Raw genomic sequence first — 19643 nt, forward strand, 5'->3', positions numbered from 1 at the left:
TTTCGCACAGCAGAGCATGCGAGCAAGGTATGCTGGACGAGCCTCCGAGCAGCAGTCAATGCCTCGTCAATGTCGATACGGATGCAATCCTGTTCGATTACACAGCACAAAAAAAAAAACACGCCGCAGCAAGGGAACAAAGTTTCGCTAGCCTATCATTTCTAACCTCCCTTTGGGGTAAGTTCAAGGATTGCGAGCCTCCCCAATCTCCATTGCATTTTCCGTTTCTTTACGAACTTCAGCAAGCTACGCCACTCTATTGCATTAATGGCCACAGCAACAAAAAAGAAACCTGATTTGATACGTCCTTCAATGTCGGCGGGATGGAAACTGGTTCGGACCGGATCGCTCATTGAGATAGATCATGATCAATTCGGTGAGAGAAGACATCTTTCCGGCGCAATGACGTCCTCAGCAAATATTATGGTTTATTTTCTTGTAGCACTTGATACTAACAGACCAGCAAGGTACAATCATGTTAAGGTCAGCTAATCTTACTATCGATCAGTATCTATGCTCCAATTCTACTTATCACTAGACCCCTGGAGCTAGCTGCGCGAGCCTACACTTATTGCTCAATCTCCAACATATGTCGCTTCAAAATATGGCAGATATGCTCACCGCCATGGTTGTGTGTTATCACTAACTAAAGCCCAAAGCTATCATCGTAGACCATCCTTTCCTTTGCACACACTTGCTCCATTGCTCCATTCAAAAGACTACGCCCAAGCGCCATTCACAACCTCTACTTGACGGAGTACCTAAAATCGAAGATGAATTATGAGCCAGCGGAAGAATGAGACATATTTATGTGCATTCCTCTGCCTTTGTGTCTTCAATTTGTTGACGATCGTAATTCAATAAGTCCCGTGACTTGCCGAGGCCAGAGCTTCCCTCGATAAGATACACACAAGAGGAAGGGATCCACCCTGACGGAGTAGGTGTAGCAAATCCGCAGGTGCTTTAGCAACAATAAGTCACTCGTAAATTGTTCAATTGTTTTATTCTCACACGCACCGCGTGTTTAGCAGGGAGCTCCATCGCTTGTAATCGTCTCACGCGTATCTTATCAGCGAATGTGTTTCAGATGATACGGAGGCAAGGTGTACGAACAGAAGAAAATGTCTCGGAGCGCATATGAACATAGGGTTTTTTTGGTGTGAATCGTCCCTACAACCACTACGATCATGATCGGTATCTGTATCTGTTGCCCTTAGTATATATCTTCTGATCACCTAAACAATGTGCGCTAAAAATTGTGCTAATTAATCACAGACAGCTACTAGGTAAAAGCTGCGATTGAGCAAGATTGATTCATGGTATGGGTGTAAATGATCTTATCGTTTATAGCCTCGGCAGGCGTTTAGACGTTTTGTTTTTCACGATATTCCATTTACAATTGGGATGAACCTATTTACATATGTATCATCACATCGCTTCTTTGCAATTGCAAAATATGTTCAGTGGATAGATATCGAGTCTTGCACAGAGGCGGATCTTCCCCGGCTCGAAAGGGGCCAGAGCTGAAGCCCAAAAAAAAAATTATCCGTATGGAGCGGATGGAAGGGGCCCCAATGGCTGCAAGAGACCACTTCCCCCTTGGTGACACGAAGAGATACAGGGATAAATGCGCCCCCCCCCCCCCCCTCATCTCCACCAACTACAAGATTGCCCCCCGGTCACACGATTTTGAATTACAGGGTCCTCCACGAAAGGGCCCCAAAACCATTTCCGCCTAGGATCTGAAGAACTCTAAATCCCCCCTCTGGTTTTGCAATAGCGATTGACGAATATTAGAGCATCATCTACACGGAGGATACACATTCCTTTTGAGGATTAGAGGTTCTACACTTAGTCCTGTTCATCTTATTTTTGTAACACAAATTCTTAGCATTTTCGCATCATCATCAGAGAATATTCATGACTGTTATAGGTTTCCTAGTCGAAATTTCATGATATTTCTAAATTTAATAGCGATTCCCTGTCCTCAGAAGCGGATTAACCTATGGGCGACCGTCAGGGGCCTCGCGAACCAGGGGATCCTCGCCGACCAGGCATTCTTTGCCGTATCAGGGACCCTTGTCGACCTGGTAGGTCTCGCCGGAGAGAGGAGCTTCATCGATCAGAGGGCCTCGTGCCTGAACCTCCTGTGAACGGAAGCCCTAAAGACTATCACCCCTCCCGTGGGCACCCCCGAAAGGAACCTCGGTTTAGTTAACTGCACACCCTCAAGATTCATTCTACATTTTGATAAAACCCCGCTACTACATTGTCTGCTTGTTGGCTTAACGACCTCTAAGTTCATGCTGACCACCGAAATGGCTTTCTAGACTGCCGATACCACGTAGTTGGTTAGTAAGTCCTCACTACGGGTGGATAGTCCGGATGGGATTTGAACTCCGGTACTGCCGTTTTAATACCGGCGCCGCTGTTGCATAAACCACTGGGCCGCCCGCTACTACATTGTGTTGGGCCCCATTATGCATTCCGCCATGGGCCTCCAAACATCTTGATCCGCCACTGACTGTTCTGATCTCTGTAGATAATGTGTTGATAAATCAGCTGGGATCGCAATCATTATAATCAGATGATAATTCCGACTTAAATGCGCCGACACTCAATTTCAAACATACACCGCAAGTCGATTGGCAAGACAGGCAAGTTTGAATATCCGATGCAGTAATAATATAATAGCTCAACAATTTATTATTATACATTTTGGACATTAGCCGCCTTTCATGTTGGAATTTAACCGATGACTAATTTAATTTTGTATCCTGATATAACGGCCTGGCCGTATTGCTAAGCGATGACTAATTATGACTATTCAAATGATTCATCTACATATCTCGCAAAGAAACCTTTCCCAATCACATGGCACTAATTTGTTGTTATCTTAATATTTAATTTAAACTTGTTTCTGACTCGGTTTCTTTTTCTTCTTGGTTAGACTAGCTAATACTACGCTGATGGACATTCAGTCCATGCTACGATGGTTGGAATGGGATTTGAACCCCGGTCCTGTCGTGTGAAGACCGACGCCACTGTCGTCGCACCGACCACCGGGCGACAGTAAATTTTACAAATCTTATGAATAAACGGCAACGGTAATTATATCGGTAATAATTCTACATTCAATTTGAACTTGATTACCACCCAATCCCTAAACATTACAAAGAAAAAGATAAAAATTAACAAACACACTATTCTATCACAATCTATCAAAACTCACTAACAAAACATTGATTGTATGGTAATTATTGTATTGTATATCTTATGACAAAACATAATTTCTACAAGCTGTTTTGCGTTTAGCGCTGAGCAAAACCTGCATGCCGAAAAACAGTCCACCATCTGTGTAAAAACAACCTCGTACGGGATGTTGTTCACAGCACCAGACCATCGACCATACAGCCAACCCGGTGGTACAGCAACCCTCGTTTGAACAGCTGTTTCTGGCGTCTTCATTCTGCCTAGTGCATTCAATGCATTGACAAATAGCAGAATGTTTTTAGCCAAAATTTCAAAAATTGTTTCATGGCTAGTAGTGGAATGCGGCGCTAGTAGCTGGAGGTCAAAATCACTAGTGGGTTTTTATATTGAAGTGGAAACAAATGTACGTCAACGCTGTCGGTGTTTATTAGCAAGTATGTTACTAATCTCAAGACGAGCAGTATAAGATGGTAAATCTTGCTAACACTTGAGTGGAAACCCCCGCTCATTGATACATCTTTTTTCCCCATGGACATGATGGAAATTTGTGTGTAAGAACAAATGCGAAATATATTGGTTTGGGTAAGAAAAATACATTTTAATTATGTTTTCAGATGTATTCTAACGAAGGACCAAAGAAAGTAACATTCCTATACATAACGCACCTGTAATTTACAATCAATCGATTTCAAACCGCTCGACCAATTCCCGACCGGTTGTTGTCACTCTAGCTGTGGAGTGGTCGGACAAGTCCCACTCGAACTGTGCCAAAGTACATTCTTACCTCACTCGTCTTCCGCAGCAAGTGCGGGGTGGAAGAATTGTTGCGAAAATAAAAGAAACGCACACACCACAGACAATCCAAATCGGTGACGTAGAAGGACAAGAAGGGTGTAACAATCAGAACCATCGGCAGGGCGAGACTCTTTGATCGGAGAAGGTAGTGCAAGGGTGGTGTGCTGCCAATCCGTCAGTGTGACATATCGGTAGGAGATAACGCCCGGCCAATGTGCTTATTGTCCAATTGGTTTTCAATTACTATCAGCTATTTGATACGCTCCTGGGCGATAAATCGTGCACAGTTGCGGACGATCGCTTCACCAGTGCACAACGGTGCTTGTACGTGCTTGATCGTGGATTTATTCGGTAGTTGTCCTCCCATTTCGTGCATAGAATAGACCAGTTTTTTTTTTAAAGTGAAGAGGCAGAGCCTCATTTTGAAAAGTGCAATTTTTCCTGTTCGCGTTCCTCATTGTTGCTTTCTCTTGTTTTATTTTGTGTTTTTATCAGTGTAACATAATTTACTAAAACTCATCATGGGAGACGAAAAAGTGAAAGCGGACCCATCGGCTCCATCCGCACCGGAATACAGTGTGGGCGACTTCAATTCTACGTAAGTATTAAGTGATTTAGTTTCATAAAGAGATACCTTTGCTCTGGGGCTGGTAATTGCAAGCCTCTTCTTTAATATTATTAGTACAACTTAAACTTAGTTTACTTGTGCCTGTACTGCTAATAATACCTGGCCCTTGCTAAACCTTTCCGCTAAACCTTTGCATCATCTCAACTGGAAAGCTTAATCTAGAATGAAAATTAGGCTTGAACTGTGTCCCAAAACAGTAGAAAAATTTGAACTTTTGAATAACTTTTGTGAAATTATATGGATGGTATGGTTTTTCTATATTTCTATATTGCGTCCAAAAACGTGTTCATTAGCTCGTTTTAGTTCCAAAAATTCAAATTATGTCCCTCTGGATTCCGAATTTACATTTTCAAACACTCAAACGGCTCCAAGTACCTGTTGCTTTGTCAATTTACAGCCAATATCGCTTGACAGCAGTATTGGTCATAAATAAATCGGGTTATCTTGCCCGCGAATCGATCAATTAAACCATAAACGAGGAAGACTCAACTTGACGTACTTCTTTTGCACCCCCAATAACGATGACTCCTAAAACTGTATGGCCCCAGTAGCATTGACCATATTGCTTGTCTCCTCATCTAGCAGTGTGTTGTAAACTAACTGCTTGTCATAAAGATAACACTTCTATCACTTTCAGAGCATCGCAATTTTAACAGTTTGTGGGGGCGACACGGGATGGGCGCGGCCAATTTTAACCGATTTTTCAATTTCCCTAACATTCTACTTTCTATCTGACATTACTTTTGCAGCACCAAGCTAGCCGATTCGCAGATCATCTCCGATGCCGAATATAATCCCTTCGAGCACCGACAGATTGAGAAGCCCAACAGTACGGCCGGTTCGTTGATCCATCTGCTGAAGAGTTCGCTCGGTACGGGAATTCTGGCCATGCCGGTAGCGTTCAAAAATGCCGGTCTACTGTTCGGTGCCATCGGTACGATCGTCATTGGGCTGATCTGTACACACTGCGTGCATATACTGGTAAGCGTAAGCGGGACTCATAACTTGCATTGTGCCGGACAGTTGCTATTGTTACTCGGTCTATCGCAAACGCGACCTGCGCCGGGAGATGAGATCGTGGATGATTGATTTTTGGTAGCCCTAGCTTTTTTTTTTGCGAGTCATCAAAACAGCAACGATACAATCATGGGCCAAGGAAATGAGTCGTTGTGCAACGTGGTGGCAGCGTGAATCATCTGATGGGTCCGCCACTTTGGCACGCGTGTCGGCTGTTTCAAATGCAAATTCATAATTGCTCCAAACAATCATCCATTCAATTTTGTTTTAGCTTCTGAGGGAGCATTAGGAGCGGAAAAATCGTATCGAATAAGAGTTTCTAACATTTTAGCTTCAGCTTCGAAATATTCTATTCATTTTGATAGTGCTATGAGCTATGAGGTCCCCTGAGATGAGTACATATCTACTACACTTTATCTGTTGTCAAACATGTTGTCATAAAATGTATTTTAGATACCAGCGTCTGGGGACCAGTTCAAGTTTCTAAAGGTAGCATTTTGGACTTCCAACATTTTTCCCTTTCCATGAGCACCGCAAACGATGCACCACGAGCGTCGTAATGTAGTTAACCTTGAAGCTCGAGAGTTTCATTGGCTTTGGTGCGAGCCACGCGGGTTCAAGTGCACGGTCTCGGGCATTCATTCTTTCTCGAAGTACGCCTCACTTTCGTATCCTTTCAAGGTGATCCTTACGGTGTTTCTGGTGTTTAAGAATTCATTTTCTTCATGTCCAAGAATAAGCTACTACATGGTGACAGCAAAGATGCTTATATGCGGAAGCAAACGAAAGCAACAAAAAAAAAAGCACGCCCTATGCAGCTGTAGTACGGTGCACTAACCCCATGTTGCACAAAACGGTTGTTGCAACGTGCCCCAGCGGAGATGCGATCGATGCCGTGATAATTTATACTACCGCTACTAATCCGCTTACAATTAACGCTGTTGACAAGAGTAACGATGACGTTTATGTTTGTCCTTCCACTATCTACCGAGCGCGCGCGCCTGCGTTACCTTTGTTTCCCACGTGTGTGCCGCTATTGCTTCGATAAGGTTAATGAACGATGGAACGGTATGCTTTATCGGGAAATAGGCGTCCAGTAAGGGATGATTTACCTGCCCTCAGCATGATTTATGTCTCTGAGGCTCTCGTGTGTTTAAGCTTGAAGTGTATCAAAAAGCGCGCAAAGGGGAACGAAATGAACTGTCCGAAGCAATATTGCGATACCGCGTGTCGTAATTAATAATGTCATTATTTATCGTTCCACTCAGTGCTTGAAGAAGATTGTATTGTTTTTCATGCCGTGTTAGAGAAATTAATCGATCAGTTATCACCGTTCATTACGATTGCTACTACTGCTGTCACTGCTACCAGTATTACTATTTGTTTACAATCAAAATAATTCATGATAAAAATAGAACCATTGTAAAAACCACTCGACTAATATTTATTGAATTTCGCACCCAACTACTTTACACGGACAACTCATCAAAGCAGCAGATAACTTTTTAACCATTGCTTAGGTGTTTATGTTATCTCCTTTATCGGTAATTTCTATCTTATGAACTCCATTAGCGTAAATATTGTGGCGGCAAACACTAAACTAGCCTGAGACAATGAAGTGTGTAAGTACGCAGTAACTCACGCGTAGTAGGATTTGACCCAACGATCCAAGTTCAAAGTGAAGGTTATAATTTTTGAAAAGGGGTGGCCCGGTGGTATAGGCTGCATTGGCGCCGGTCTTCAAACGGCAGGACCGGGACTCAAATCCCATCCAGACCGTACCCCCATAGTGAGAGTTGACTATTCAAACTAAGTGGTATTCATAAGTCAAAAGCAAAACGGCCAGGCCGTTCTTACGAAAAAAAGCATGCAATAACATAAAATTGCTAAATCCAAGACAAAAATCGATTGAGACAACTCAGAGCTCTACTTCTTGGTTTAACGATCTTCTAAGGTTATGCTTGTAATCGAATGGCTTACTAGACTTGCTGATACTGTTAGTTGGATAGTCTGCCCTCACTACGAAGGAGCGGTCCGCATGGGATTTGAGTCCCAGTCTTGCCGTGTGAAGACAGGCGCCGCGACAAAGACCGCGATCATACATTTTGCCCTTGATTCTTGCACAAAATTGGATCTCACAGAACATCGATTTTTAACGAAGTTGATCCGTTCGTAAGTTTACAGAAACTTTGAGTCATTAGGCTTCATTCGCCCTTTCCGATTTAATACGATTAGTGGGAACTTCCTTACCAACCCCTTAAAAAAACCCCTATCATAATAACATCAGAACACATAAGCATAAAAGATTGTCGCAACCTTCGTTGGGAACGTGCTGTCGGGTTTGGTTTTGCTTCCGGAACTGAAAATACAACCCGGCACGGAAACAATAAGCATTCAGCTGTAACGTCTCATAACCATAAAGTAGCGCGCTCGACAACAACTGTGTCATTGAATCGCTGGAACACCAGATTCCAGCCCCTTCGACTGGGACCTCTGCCACTTTGGCCTGCAACCGATACAACACGTCTTGTTGATTACTGATTCCAACTGCTTCCCTACATACCGCTCGTTTGCAGGTTAAAACATCCCACATGGTCTGTCAACGAACAAGGATACCGGTGCTAGGATTTGCCGAAACAGCTGAGCGTGTCTTCCAGTATGGGCCGCCGAAGCTACGACCGTTGGCCGGCTTTTCAAAGTAAGTATCCGTAAAAATCCAACTTCATGGTCGGGTTTCCGCAAACGTGAATAGCCTTCGGGCCCTCTGCCTAGCATCACCGAACAGCAATCGTTCCATCGCGGCGTGATGATAAGCATTTTAATTAATTACACAACCGATATGCATATGCACGACGATCCGGACCGGCTTCCCCTGCTGTTTGTTGTTTACCCGGTCACCGTGTGTACATGTCATTGCAGTGCATCTTAACGCGCTACGGATCATCTGCAGGTGAATGCCACCGGTAAGCGCGTCTGCAGAGAGACCTTCCGACAAAGTCGTTTGCCCAAATTGAGTTGTTTGATATGTACATGGGTATGGCATAGAAAACTAGACCCTGTAACCTAAAATCAGGGTCAGGGGAATATGAAATTACCAGCATCACATCATACGCACGATCGGCTGTGCTCGATCTGCACGCTTGAATCGCAACAGCACCAACAACAAAAAAACCGCGATCACAGTTTATTTATCGCATCTTTTCCGATATGTTTGCATATGTTAATCATTGGCACAACTAATTGTACCCTTTCCCCCCTTTTTGTGTGACAGAGCCTTCGTCGATTATGCCCTGATGGCGACGTACTTCAGTGCCGGGTGCGTGTACATCGTGTTCATCGCGACGTCCTTCCACGACGTTATCAACCACGAAACCGGCAACGATTGGAGCGTGCGAATCTACATTCTACTAACGATGATACCGATCCTGGTGATCGGACAGATCCGAGAGCTCAAGTATCTCGTACCGTTCTCGGCTCTCGCCAACCTGTTCATTGTGGTCACGTTCGGTATCACGCTGTACTACATCTTCAAGGATTCGTTGGAGTTTGACGATAAGCCAATGTTTGCCTCCTTCGGTACCCTGCCACTGTTCTTCAGGTATGGATCTTCCCTATCAACAATTCATGTGCGCTAAATATACAAACTATATCGAATGAAACCTTTTCTGTTTCACTCTTCAGTACCGTCATTTTTGCCATGGAAGGCATCGGTGTCGTAATGCCGGTAGAAAACTCAATGTCCAAACCGCAACACTTCCTCGGATGTCCCGGTGTACTAAACACGGCCATGGGTACCGTGATCGTACTGTATGCCGTAATTGGATTCTTTGGTTATGTGCGCTTTGGAGACGAGTCTAAGGGTAGCGTGACCCTCAATCTTCCTCTTGAGGATTCGTAAGTATACTATCTACGCCAAAGTTTTGCAATTTTTTGTTTCACTACTTTTTATTTTCCATTGTTGCTTTCAGTCTGGCGGTAGCGGCACAGATTCTAATCGCGCTTGCAATTCTGTTCACCTTCGGTCTTCAATTCTACGTCCCGATGGATATTCTGTGGCGCAAAATCCACGACAAAATACCAAAGAACAAGCACATGATTTCCCAGATTGCCCTGCGGTCCGGCATTATGATTCTGATGGGTGGCATTGGACTGGCCGTACCGGAGCTCGAACCATTTATCGGTTTGGTTGGGGCCGTCTTCTTCTCCAGTCTCGGTCTGTTTGTGCCGTGTGTCGTCGAAACCGTGTTCCTATGGCCGAACGAACTTGGCAAGTTCCGCTGGGTGCTTATCAAGAACGTCATCTTCGGAGCGTTCTCGATCTTTGCGCTTGTTGCGGGTGCGTACGTCAGTATTAAGGATATCGTAGAACTTTACACGGATGATGACGATCATACGGAGTAGAACGTTTGCACAAGAACGATTCGAACAAAATGGAACAATTGATGAGCGTTTAAAATGAACCATCATCACCGATACAAACAGTATACGCAGTACTCGCACAGTGTGGTACACACTGCGTAGGGGTACGAGGTAGGGGATAGGATTTTATATTACGATCGTGACACTTATCGTTGTGTATCTTAAATTAAGATACAAATCGAATAGTAGTGCAACAGAACACATTTCACATGGAGGCATAGGTCCTTCCATTGGGTCATTTACGCAAAGGAAGCAAATGCTCTGCGAACAACGGTATCGATTTCTATTTATGTTTGACGCGTATGTTTTTCTTATACTTACTAGCCATAGGATAAATACTGTTTTGTGTGAAAAATAAACATGTTGACAAAAAATAACTTCCCAGTTTTCAGTTTCACTTTTAACGGATTGTTTAGTTCTTCAATAGACAATGGGTAAGTTTGTACGATTCAAACCCTTTATACCCTTAGTACCTTTGATCTTTGATTACAAAACCGAAATGTGCACACTTATACAAAATTGTATACCTTATCACAATGTGCAAGTGCTTATCAAGAGCAGCAAATCAAGAGTCCAAAAATTGAGCAACAGTTCAATTTACGGGGAGACGTTACAATCGGGAAGCGATACCCGTTGTTCATTTATTTGTTTATTTATTATTTATTTATTTAAATTAGTTTGTGTCTCGTTTGGGTTGCACAAACTGTTCTTATTCACTAAGGGAAAGTTAGGGGGGAAACAGTACGGAAATTAAAACCTTATCAACATTGTCATACTGCAAAAATGATCCAAAAAATGTTCTCAGATTTTTTACATTTCTGCATAGCTTATAGTCTCAACCATGAAAAAACGAGTTTTTTACCAAAAAATAACAAAAACAGAACAACAGTTTTGACAGGGAGACAGTTGATAACCTGTAAGGAAACGGCGAACACCTACTCGGAAGAATCTTCGCTGAACATTCTCAGGTCTAGCCATTCGGGTCAAACCTGGAGGAGACAACACAACGGCGGCGTAGTCTGGATCGGGTCGGACCCAACAACAGAACAAATCCTCCAGACAGAGTTGTCGCTGAGTTCGGAGGAAACTCAGACCCAACAATTTGTTGGACATGGCAATAACATGGTTAACATGTACAGCAAACGAGAGAGTCTCATCCAGCCACACTTCCTCTCTTACGGAAGTTACTCGACTTATGACAGTGCCATAAGTCAGGACACAACATTTATTCGGATCATAGAAAAACTATGGAGGAAAATCCAGGAAGGTAAATTCTGAGGTCGTCCGCAATGTGCAAGGAACAGCGGCGCTGCCTCGACCACCGAACAGCAATAATGGGATAACTGTACTTATTTAATCCATGCAGCCGTTACGGCCACCGATGAATGTTCCAGAAGATATTCGATACTCACTCCTGCCTTGTGAAAGACTTCTAGGCAGATTCTTTCATTTACGGGTGTTTCAAGATGTTTGATTTTTGATTTTGGATAATACCCAACAATGGAGTCGCAAAGATCGCATAATGCTTCGTGCGATCGATCATTTTAGGATGTACAACTTAAATGAGCCCAAACTCTTACAATAACGGCGATAAGGGTAGACTGAGGGAAATGGTGATGTAGCCACTAGTTGATTAGAAAAGAAATCCCCTGCAAAAACCGGTATGAACTGTTCCGCCATCGGCATAAAAACACAATAAATATTCCACATTACACAGCTGCCTTACTTGCATAGCCTTGCGAGTGGCCCGCTCACAGAATCTGACGTCGCGAAGCACTGCGTCGTTTTTTTTTTTTTTTGTTTTGTACTCGTAACAATTACGATTACCTTATCTTGTACCAAGCGAACCCTATCGCCTTTATCCGAATAGATGCGTCCAAGCAATCATACATATGCTCCATTCGTCCGTCGATCGCTCAACCGCTCTGTCAAACGGAAGCGTGTGTGAGATTGCGCGTGCATACACGTCACAGTGACATAAGTGTGTCCTCCGCATCACATCGTGATCGTTTCGTGAAGCAGCATAGCACGCGGCGTGGGAAATGGAACTGCAGAAGTCCGACAACGAGTCCAAGTAGGTTTTGTTCGGTTCTAAGTCCGAATCCAACAGATGAAGCGATTCAAGTTTGCTAATCAAAACAAACATCGGGCGGTTTTCTCCATTCTCTTTTCTTTTACACTTTCCGGTTGGCAGTGGCTTCGCAGACAACGAATACGACCCATTCCGGCATCGTCGCGTGAAGAAACCTAACTCGTAAGTTCCTGCCCAGAACGGGTTGCTTTTAGTCCTCTTTGCCTGACACTTAATTCCTCTGTCGTTCAACAAAGTACCAATGGCACGATCATTCACATGCTCAAAGGATCTCTCGGCACCGGTATCCTGGCTATGCCGTCCGCCTTCCGTAATGGAGGGCTCGTGTTTGGAATTATTGGCACTACGCTTGTGGGACTAATCTATGCTCACTGTGTGTATTTACTGGTAAGACTCGTGACACACCTGACCTGATTTCAGCGCCCTACTAATCATTCTATCGAAATCCGCGATCAGGTATCGACGTCTCAAAAATCATGCAAACGCACCCGTGTGCCTGTACTTGGGTTCTCTGAAACTGCTCAAAGCGTCTTTCGCCATGGACCAATCGCAACGCAACGTTTCGGAAATGCTGCCAAGTAAGATTTGATCCACGGCATTCATTCACCTAGGTAACGACCGTTTCTTCCATCAGAGCCTACATCGATTACTCTTTGCTGATCGTGAGCTTCTTTTCCGTTTGCGTCTACTTGCTGTTTATTGCAACAACACTGCGGGATGTTGTAAACAGTGAGCTTGGCATCAACTGGGACACACGCATCTACATCCTGCTGACGGCGCTTCCGCTGATCTTCGTCACGCAGGTACGCGATCTTCGGTATTTGGTACCATTTTCTGCTCTTGCCAACATGCTGATCTTGGTTACGTTCGGCATCACGCTTTACTACATCTTTCGCGAACCGATAGACCTTTCCCAGCGGGAGCTGTTTCCGGAAATTACCGCACTACCATCGTTCTTCGGGTAATGCATTTTTTTAAAATACCCCATGATCACGTGTTGCCTTTAACGCATCTCTTTCTGCATGTTGCTTTTTTATCAGCACGGTCGTGTATGCAGTGGAAGGGATTGGAGTGGTATTACCAGTTGAAAATAAGATGAAACATCCGCAGCACTTTCTGGCCTGTCCGGGCGTTCTTAGCATTGTGCTTAGCTTCATCACCGTCCTGTACAACGTGACTGGATTTTTCGGTTATGTACGTTATGGGCCTCAGACGCGAGCTTCGGTCACATTGAATCTCCCCAGTGAAGAGAAGTAAATAACTCTGAAAATTTCATTTTAATCCTTATTTTATCCAAAACGGATTGCTTTTCCTTCCTTGTTCAAGGCTTGCATTATCAACACAACTGCTCGCAGCACTCGCCATCCTGTTCACCCTCGGCATCTACTACTATGTGCCGATGGACATCCTTTGGCGCAAGGTGAAACATCGCTTTCCAGTAGAACGACACAACATCGCACAAATCGGAATACGGTTTAGCATTCTCATTGCCATGACTGGTCTAGCGCTAGGCGTACCGGAATTGGAGCCATTTATCGGGCTGGTCGGATCGATTTGCTCCGCAACGCTCGGACTGCTGACACCAATCGTACTGGATACGGTATTCCGTTGGTCAACTCCTGGTGCGTTTGGAGTGTTCCGGTGGCGACTGGTGAAGAACGCCATACTTTTGGCGTTCGGATTGTTCATTCTCGTCGTTGGAACGTATTTTAGCATCAAGGATATAGTTGATATCTATGGATAGTAGCCGAAATATAGCCAAAATCGATGTAAATCCGCCAACTAAGGCACTACTAAGGCAAATTTGTATTGAAAAGAACCTTAGTAATTTAAGCAATTTTGTCAGTTGGGAGCCTTAACCAGAGATGCCTGTTACATTTACTCTATCTTCAAAAATACAATTCTCTGTATCATAATGTTTGCAAATTTACTATCAAATTGGTTTCTCATTTGTAACATAGCCTAACAGAGTTCCATATGAATTCATATTTATTTAAAGTTCTCTTCTGCCGACCACGTGCGTTCAAATCATTACTGTACTGCTTACAATAAATACATGCATGGAGTAATTAATGTTGATGGTAGTAGCTTAACTGACACTTCTTAAAGTAATATATGAGTGGAAAAGGTTCTGGCATGTTCTTCTAGAGGGCATTCATTTTCATCGCACTAAACAAAGTTGCATTACTATTTAAGAATCGTTGTACAATCAATCCGAGATGCCGTTGTGCAAACTAGGATTACGCTAACTGAAAACTGAATCAATACTGAATTTTAAGAATTGTCTATTTCACTACACAAGTTGAACTTTTTTTTATCCTTTCTTACGGCTCCCGCAATATCGTATGCACCGGTGTCTGTTTTATGTGCACCATAAACGCACGTTATTGAGGTGTAGAGCTTTAATTTTGTTTCGTAAAGCAAACAGAAACACGTATCAGCTATATTAAAGATAGACAGGAAAAGCTGAGGGTTTGATAGTGCCACTTTAAAACTACAGAGAGAACTACACTGAAACATGGAGAGTTGTGGATGGACGAATCTAGATCCTTCACACCATTGCAGAATATTGATGATTTCAGGAAACAAATACGTCCAATCTTATCAAGTGGTTACAGGATATCCGAACACAAAAAAATATCAAAAATTCTTATCCTGAATGCGGAATGTGCCACTTTCCTTTTCCGCTCAGATTTTTGCGCTTTCTGGTATACACAATCCACAATTCGTCGCATTGTAAAGATTAAACTTTAACATAAGTCATCATTCTACCATTCGTGTGATTTCGAAGATCTCAGGACTTCCTAGGAAGGCCTATTTACGATTTTTTCTTCTTTTTGTTCTTGTCGTTTGCTGTGGGAGTACCATCGGCTTTGCGTTTTTGATTTGATTTTGCTGCTCCAGTTCCACCACCACCAACAGCTCCTCCCCCTCCGCCAGCCACATTTCCGCCTCCGGTCTTCTTCTTTTTTTCCAATCGCTCCTTCTCTTCGATTTCCTGGTTTTCGCGCTCAATTAAGGTGATGAGCGTATTGCAACGGCGCTGTAGTTCAAGCGCAGTGCGCGACTTTAGGAACCAATCGAAGCGAAACTGTGGAGCAGACCGAACAGCCGCACGTAACTCTTCGTATACATTTTCTTTGTCGAAACCGAGCTTGTGCAGCATACACACCAGGAAGCGATCTTCCTCCTCGGTGTAATTTTTGCCCTTATTGTTGGCGTACGCTATGCGAAGCTGATGGAACGCTGCACGATATCTTGCCATCTGAAACAGGAAAATGTCACATATAAATTCAAGCTGAACATTCGAAACGGATGGGATTTCTAGCGTCCTACCTTACTGTCCAACGCCCTCTTGATCGAGGCACGGCGTTGAATCTTTGCCTCACCACGCTCTATCTGACCCATGATACGATCAATGTCCTGTAGTTCGTGACAACGTTCCCAAAATACCGTGCTGTACTCCATTACCTCCTCGGGCGTTTTACCCTCCACCTCACGAGCAATGTTTTCAATATCGTCCCGTCCATACTTTTCGTTCGCTTTGATAAATTGATTGAAGTCTCGCTTTGTCCAGTTGGTAAAACCTTGCGTTAGTAACGATTCTTTCTCGGTCAGTTCCTCTTCCGTGAGCGGTTCGGCTTCGTCAATTTTGCGCTGTTCCTCACGCTGAACCTTGTTCGCTTCCGTACCCAAGTCTGAGTTTTTCGGCACCTTGTAGTTAACCGTCTTACGATAGTGGTAGATCTCCTGATCGAGCAGCTCAAACAGTCTTGGCGGGAAAAATTGGAAATCTTGTACGATCGGTTGTTTCGGTGGTCTAGGCGCTTTCGGTGCTTTCGGTTCGGCTACACGTAAAGCTTCCTTGAAGTAAGCGTCGACCGCATAGTTTGCCTTACGCTCACGCTTTGGCGGTTCGATCCAGGATCCAAGGGTGTGCAGCTTTTGCTTCTCGCGATAATCTTCACCCTCGAACTGATACACCGATCGGTTCTCGAGATTCTCCGCATCCAGCGTGAAGCTGCGCAGCGAACTTTCACCCAGCTTGTCCAACTTTGCCATCTGTTCCTGTGTCTTCTCCTCGCCCTTTTGAAGAATAGCGTCAATGTCTTCATCGGTGATCTCGGAATCGCGAGACTGGAACACGTGATTCGCGCCGAAACGAATGATGTTCAACATCTCGTCCTTGTTCAATTGGTTCGTTTTGTTGTCCACCAGTCGACCTTGTTGAATTACGAGCTTGTCCAGCTTCAGCTTCACCTCCGCCCGCTCGACAATCTTCTCCTCCACCGTGTTCTCGGTGATGAGTCGGAACACGCGCACCTGTTTCTTCTGCCCGATACGATGCGCCCGATCCATGGCTTGCAGATCCATCTGTGGATTCCAATCAGAGTCGTAGATGATGACCACATCTGCGGTGGCCAAATTGATACCCAATCCACCGGCACGTGTCGACAGCATGAAGATAAACTTAGTGCTGTTTTCCGCGTTGTAATCAGCGATCATGTTCGAACGGTCCTCGTGTGGCGTTTGTCCATCCAGTCGACAGTAGTGATAGCCTCGCCAGTGGCAAAAATCTTCCAAGATGTCCAACATACGCGTCATCTGGCTGAAGATCAACACCCGAGATCCTTGCTCCTGCAGTTTCCTTAGCAACTTGTCGAGAACCACCATCTTGCCGCTGTTCTCCAACAAATGGTAGTCGGTCGTGTACGGTGGACCCGGTTCCGCTCCATCGAATAGATACGGGTGGTTGGTGCACTTTCGCAACTGCATCAGAATGTTTTGCAGACGCATCTTCTCCACCTTGCCCGCTCCGTTCACCACATCAATGTCCTTCATCAGGATCTTCGTGTACCATTCACGCTGCATTTTCGACAGTCCTACAAAGATTTTCACCTCCTTCTTCGGCAGCAGTCGCTTTTCGACCTCAGACTTTAGACGACGCAGCAAAAACGGTTTCAACACGGCATGCAGACGCTCGATCAGTGAATTATCTCCCAAACACTGATTCGCATCGAACCAGCTATCAAAATCTTCGGCGTTATTAAAAATGTCCGGCAGCAAGAAGTTAAGCAGCGCCCACAGCTCGTGAAGATTGTTCTGCAACGGTGTTCCGGTCAGCAACAAGCGATTTGCCGTCTTAAATTCACGCAAAATCTCCGACAGCTTTGACTTCTCGTTCTTGATACGATGCGCCTCGTCGATAACCATGTAACGCCAGTTGAACTTCTTGAACACGGATTTTTCCCGAATGCACATCTCGTACGAAGTGATGCAAACATCCCATTCCCCGGGCATCAGCACGTCCCGGATGAATATGTTACGCGTTTCCTGATCACCAATCATACACACTGCACGGATGGATGGACACCAGCGTTCAAACTCGTTCACCCAGTTTTGGAGTGTAGATTTCGGCACGATCACGATGTGCGGTCCCGGATTGTTCCGAATGTTTTTCAGATATCCCAACAGCGAGATAGTCTGCAATGTCTTACCCAGACCCATCTCGTCCGCCAAAATACCGTTGATGCCGTTCTCGTACAATGAAATCATCCAGTTCAGGCCACGGATCTGATAGTCACGCATCTCGCCGGCCTTAATGTACGGCGGAGAAGCTTCGAAGCGGAACAATGTCTTTGCCTTTTGGTTAGTTTCCGCCAGCAACTCTTCGTCCTCTTCTTGCTCCGTCTTGCGATGCCGATGATCACCCGGATCAGCATTTTTGTCCACTTTTGGCTTGCGACCACGCGGAGCTTTCGGTGGACTGTTCTTGCTTGGTGCCGAGTTCATAAAATGGGCAAAGATCTCCGTTTGCTTGAGCAGAAAATCGAACCGCTTGCTGCGGTCAGTTTCCAACGTTGCATCATAGTCCGGTTCCTTTGTGTTGGACGATGTAGTGTCGGAATTGGACTCATTCTAATGCGAAAAATACGAAGAAAAAATCTTTTATCCCACGCACAATTTCCTAACTATTAATTTCACAGGTTTTCATTTTCAACACTTGCTTGCCAAGGGTGCATCTGTCACATAAGCGTCCCAACGCGTCTAGCGCAACACTTCCGAATGCTAGTTTTTCTCTTCTATTATTCCGCCAACCGAGTTGCACTTACCGAGTTTTCGTTAGTATCTTTCGCCTCTACGGCGGTTTCCTCCTCTTTGGACATGTTTTGATGCTAGTTTTCCGCTGGTAAACAAAGTTAAAACCTTCGTAAAATTGTCGCCTGCACAAAAACCAAACTTCAAAAGAGCGGCGAATTTTAGCTGTCTCTGCAGTGCTGCCAGAACATCAATTTGGCCCGGTTGCCAGCAAAGCAAATGGAATACACATTCCGCTCCGTAAGAAGGGTTGCCATACATCCAGGGCAAATTTACGGTATTTTTTCAATTTTTAAATATTTTATCAATCGGTCTTTTCTAACTATATTACATTGATTCTTCACATAAATGAGATTAAATTACTGTCTTACTTAGTTTTGTAATTATCTGAAGTTTATATGTTGCTTTCAACATGCGCAAGACATTTTTCAGTTCATTATTTCATTTTAGTGTTCATTACATTTTTTTAAATGTTTTTGAACAAAATCAGTATTTTTTCGTCATGTTTATTAAATGTTTATTCAACGGCCACAAACAACGTTAAATTCACGGCAAATACATAAAAACGGATCATAGGCACCAAAATGGGTACTTCTTCTACCTCTCTAGGTCGAGCATCGATCTTGCGTGGGGCGATCTCGGCGGAACGCATAGGCAAGGCCAGATATTAGCCCCGGCGAGTCGATCCGGTTGTCCAGGAGTCCCGCAACAGACAGCCTCTAAAAACGTGGTCAACGTGTACACTAAACGATAGAGCCTCATCTAGCCACCTTCCCAAGGTGTTACCGGTACGGAGGTAACTCGACTTAACTTAAGGTTCGAAGATATAGTGCGTCTGGGGATGAAGCCACGTTGAAGAGGGTATAAGAGGGGGATTACTACAGGAAGAATGGAGGAGTGAATTGCAGATTCTATGACGTTGGAAGGGGAACAAAGCAGCAAGATGCCGCAGTAGTTCGAATCTACGGAGCGGTCACCCTTTTTGCGTATAGGGATCAGCCAAGCACATTGCCCGATAGTCGGGAAGGTGCCTTCGTTAATGGAACTGGTAAAGATAGACGGTTGGATGTCGTCAGGGCCAGGAATAAGAAATTTCGAGTTTTGAAAGGGAGGACATCACATTTGAGCGATTAGTGGATACGCGATTTAGGAAGAAGACGCCACGCGGATTGTCAGAGAGACTATCAGCCAGCCAGTTATTATTCATTAGCAGTATTTAAACATACGAAAACATACGAATCGAAAACGAAACAAGCACACGGAATAAGTTTCAGCACTCGCCAGATTCTATGACTGGGCAAAAGTTTATTTGCGATCCTGAGCGATCGGCAGATCTATAGCTATTATTAATCGTCGCCATCACAAGTGCGTCATAATCTC

At 44.3% G+C, this 19643-nt stretch overlaps 4 protein-coding genes across 7 annotated transcripts in view; 3 read left to right on the forward strand and 1 right to left on the reverse strand.

Moving 5' to 3' along the window:
* Positions 1-19643, forward strand: part of LOC126568810 (exportin-2) — a 487296-nt gene that overhangs the window by 271485 nt on the left and 196168 nt on the right. The gene's annotated exons all lie outside the window — the stretch shown is intronic.
* On the forward strand, positions 4336-10058 carry LOC126556096 (proton-coupled amino acid transporter-like protein pathetic). The gene is made up of 7 exons (XM_050211296.1): positions 4336-4359; positions 4504-4606; positions 5386-5617; positions 8230-8351; positions 8925-9251; positions 9335-9547; positions 9622-10058. Exons 2-7 carry the CDS (start codon positions 4530-4532, stop codon positions 10052-10054), a joined length of 1404 nt encoding a protein of 467 aa, XP_050067253.1. The 5' UTR covers positions 4336-4359; positions 4504-4529; the 3' UTR covers positions 10055-10058.
* LOC126556118 (proton-coupled amino acid transporter-like protein CG1139) lies at positions 12071-13908 on the forward strand. Its single transcript, XM_050211331.1, has 7 exons — positions 12071-12146; positions 12267-12326; positions 12401-12551; positions 12621-12742; positions 12799-13125; positions 13205-13417; positions 13491-13908. The coding sequence occupies exons 1-7, from the start codon at positions 12115-12117 to the stop codon at positions 13906-13908; spliced, it is 1323 nt and encodes a 440-aa protein (XP_050067288.1). The 5' UTR covers positions 12071-12114.
* On the reverse strand, positions 14983-18446 carry LOC126568796 (chromatin-remodeling complex ATPase chain Iswi-like). The gene is made up of 3 exons (XM_050225429.1): positions 18278-18446; positions 15501-18083; positions 14983-15429 (listed from the first exon to the last, which is right to left on the reverse strand). The coding sequence occupies exons 1-3, from the start codon at positions 18329-18331 to the stop codon at positions 14983-14985; spliced, it is 3084 nt and encodes a 1027-aa protein (XP_050081386.1). The 5' UTR covers positions 18332-18446.

Source organism: Anopheles maculipalpis, chromosome 2RL (assembly GCF_943734695.1).
Source record: "Anopheles maculipalpis chromosome 2RL, idAnoMacuDA_375_x, whole genome shotgun sequence".
Lineage (NCBI taxonomy): Eukaryota > Metazoa > Arthropoda > Insecta > Diptera > Culicidae > Anopheles > Anopheles maculipalpis.

Excerpts from the sequence above, each read along its gene's own strand:
- LOC126556096 (XM_050211296.1), top strand. The coding sequence starts at position 4,530 with ATGGGAGACGAAAAAGTGAAAGCGGACCCATCGGCTCCATCCGCACCG. Across the intron at positions 5,618-8,229 it reads CACACTGCGTGCATATACTG|GTTAAAACATCCCACATGGT; the intron begins GTAAGCGTAAGC and ends GCTCGTTTGCAG. Across the intron at positions 9,548-9,621 it reads AATCTTCCTCTTGAGGATTC|TCTGGCGGTAGCGGCACAGA; the intron begins GTAAGTATACTA and ends TGTTGCTTTCAG.
- LOC126556118 (XM_050211331.1), top strand. The coding sequence starts at position 12,115 with ATGGAACTGCAGAAGTCCGACAACGAGTCCAA. Across the intron at positions 12,147-12,266 it reads AAGTCCGACAACGAGTCCAA|TGGCTTCGCAGACAACGAAT; the intron begins GTAGGTTTTGTT and ends TCCGGTTGGCAG. Across the intron at positions 12,743-12,798 it reads CGTTTCGGAAATGCTGCCAA|AGCCTACATCGATTACTCTT; the intron begins GTAAGATTTGAT and ends TTCTTCCATCAG.
- LOC126568796 (XM_050225429.1), bottom strand. The coding sequence starts at position 18,331 with ATGTCCAAAGAGGAGGAAACCGCCGTAGAGGCGAAAGATACTAACGAA. Across the intron at positions 18,084-18,277 it reads AAGATACTAACGAAAACTCG|AATGAGTCCAATTCCGACAC; the intron begins GTAAGTGCAACT and ends TTTTCGCATTAG. Across the intron at positions 15,430-15,500 it reads AGAGGGCGTTGGACAGTAAG|ATGGCAAGATATCGTGCAGC; the intron begins GTAGGACGCTAG and ends TTCCTGTTTCAG.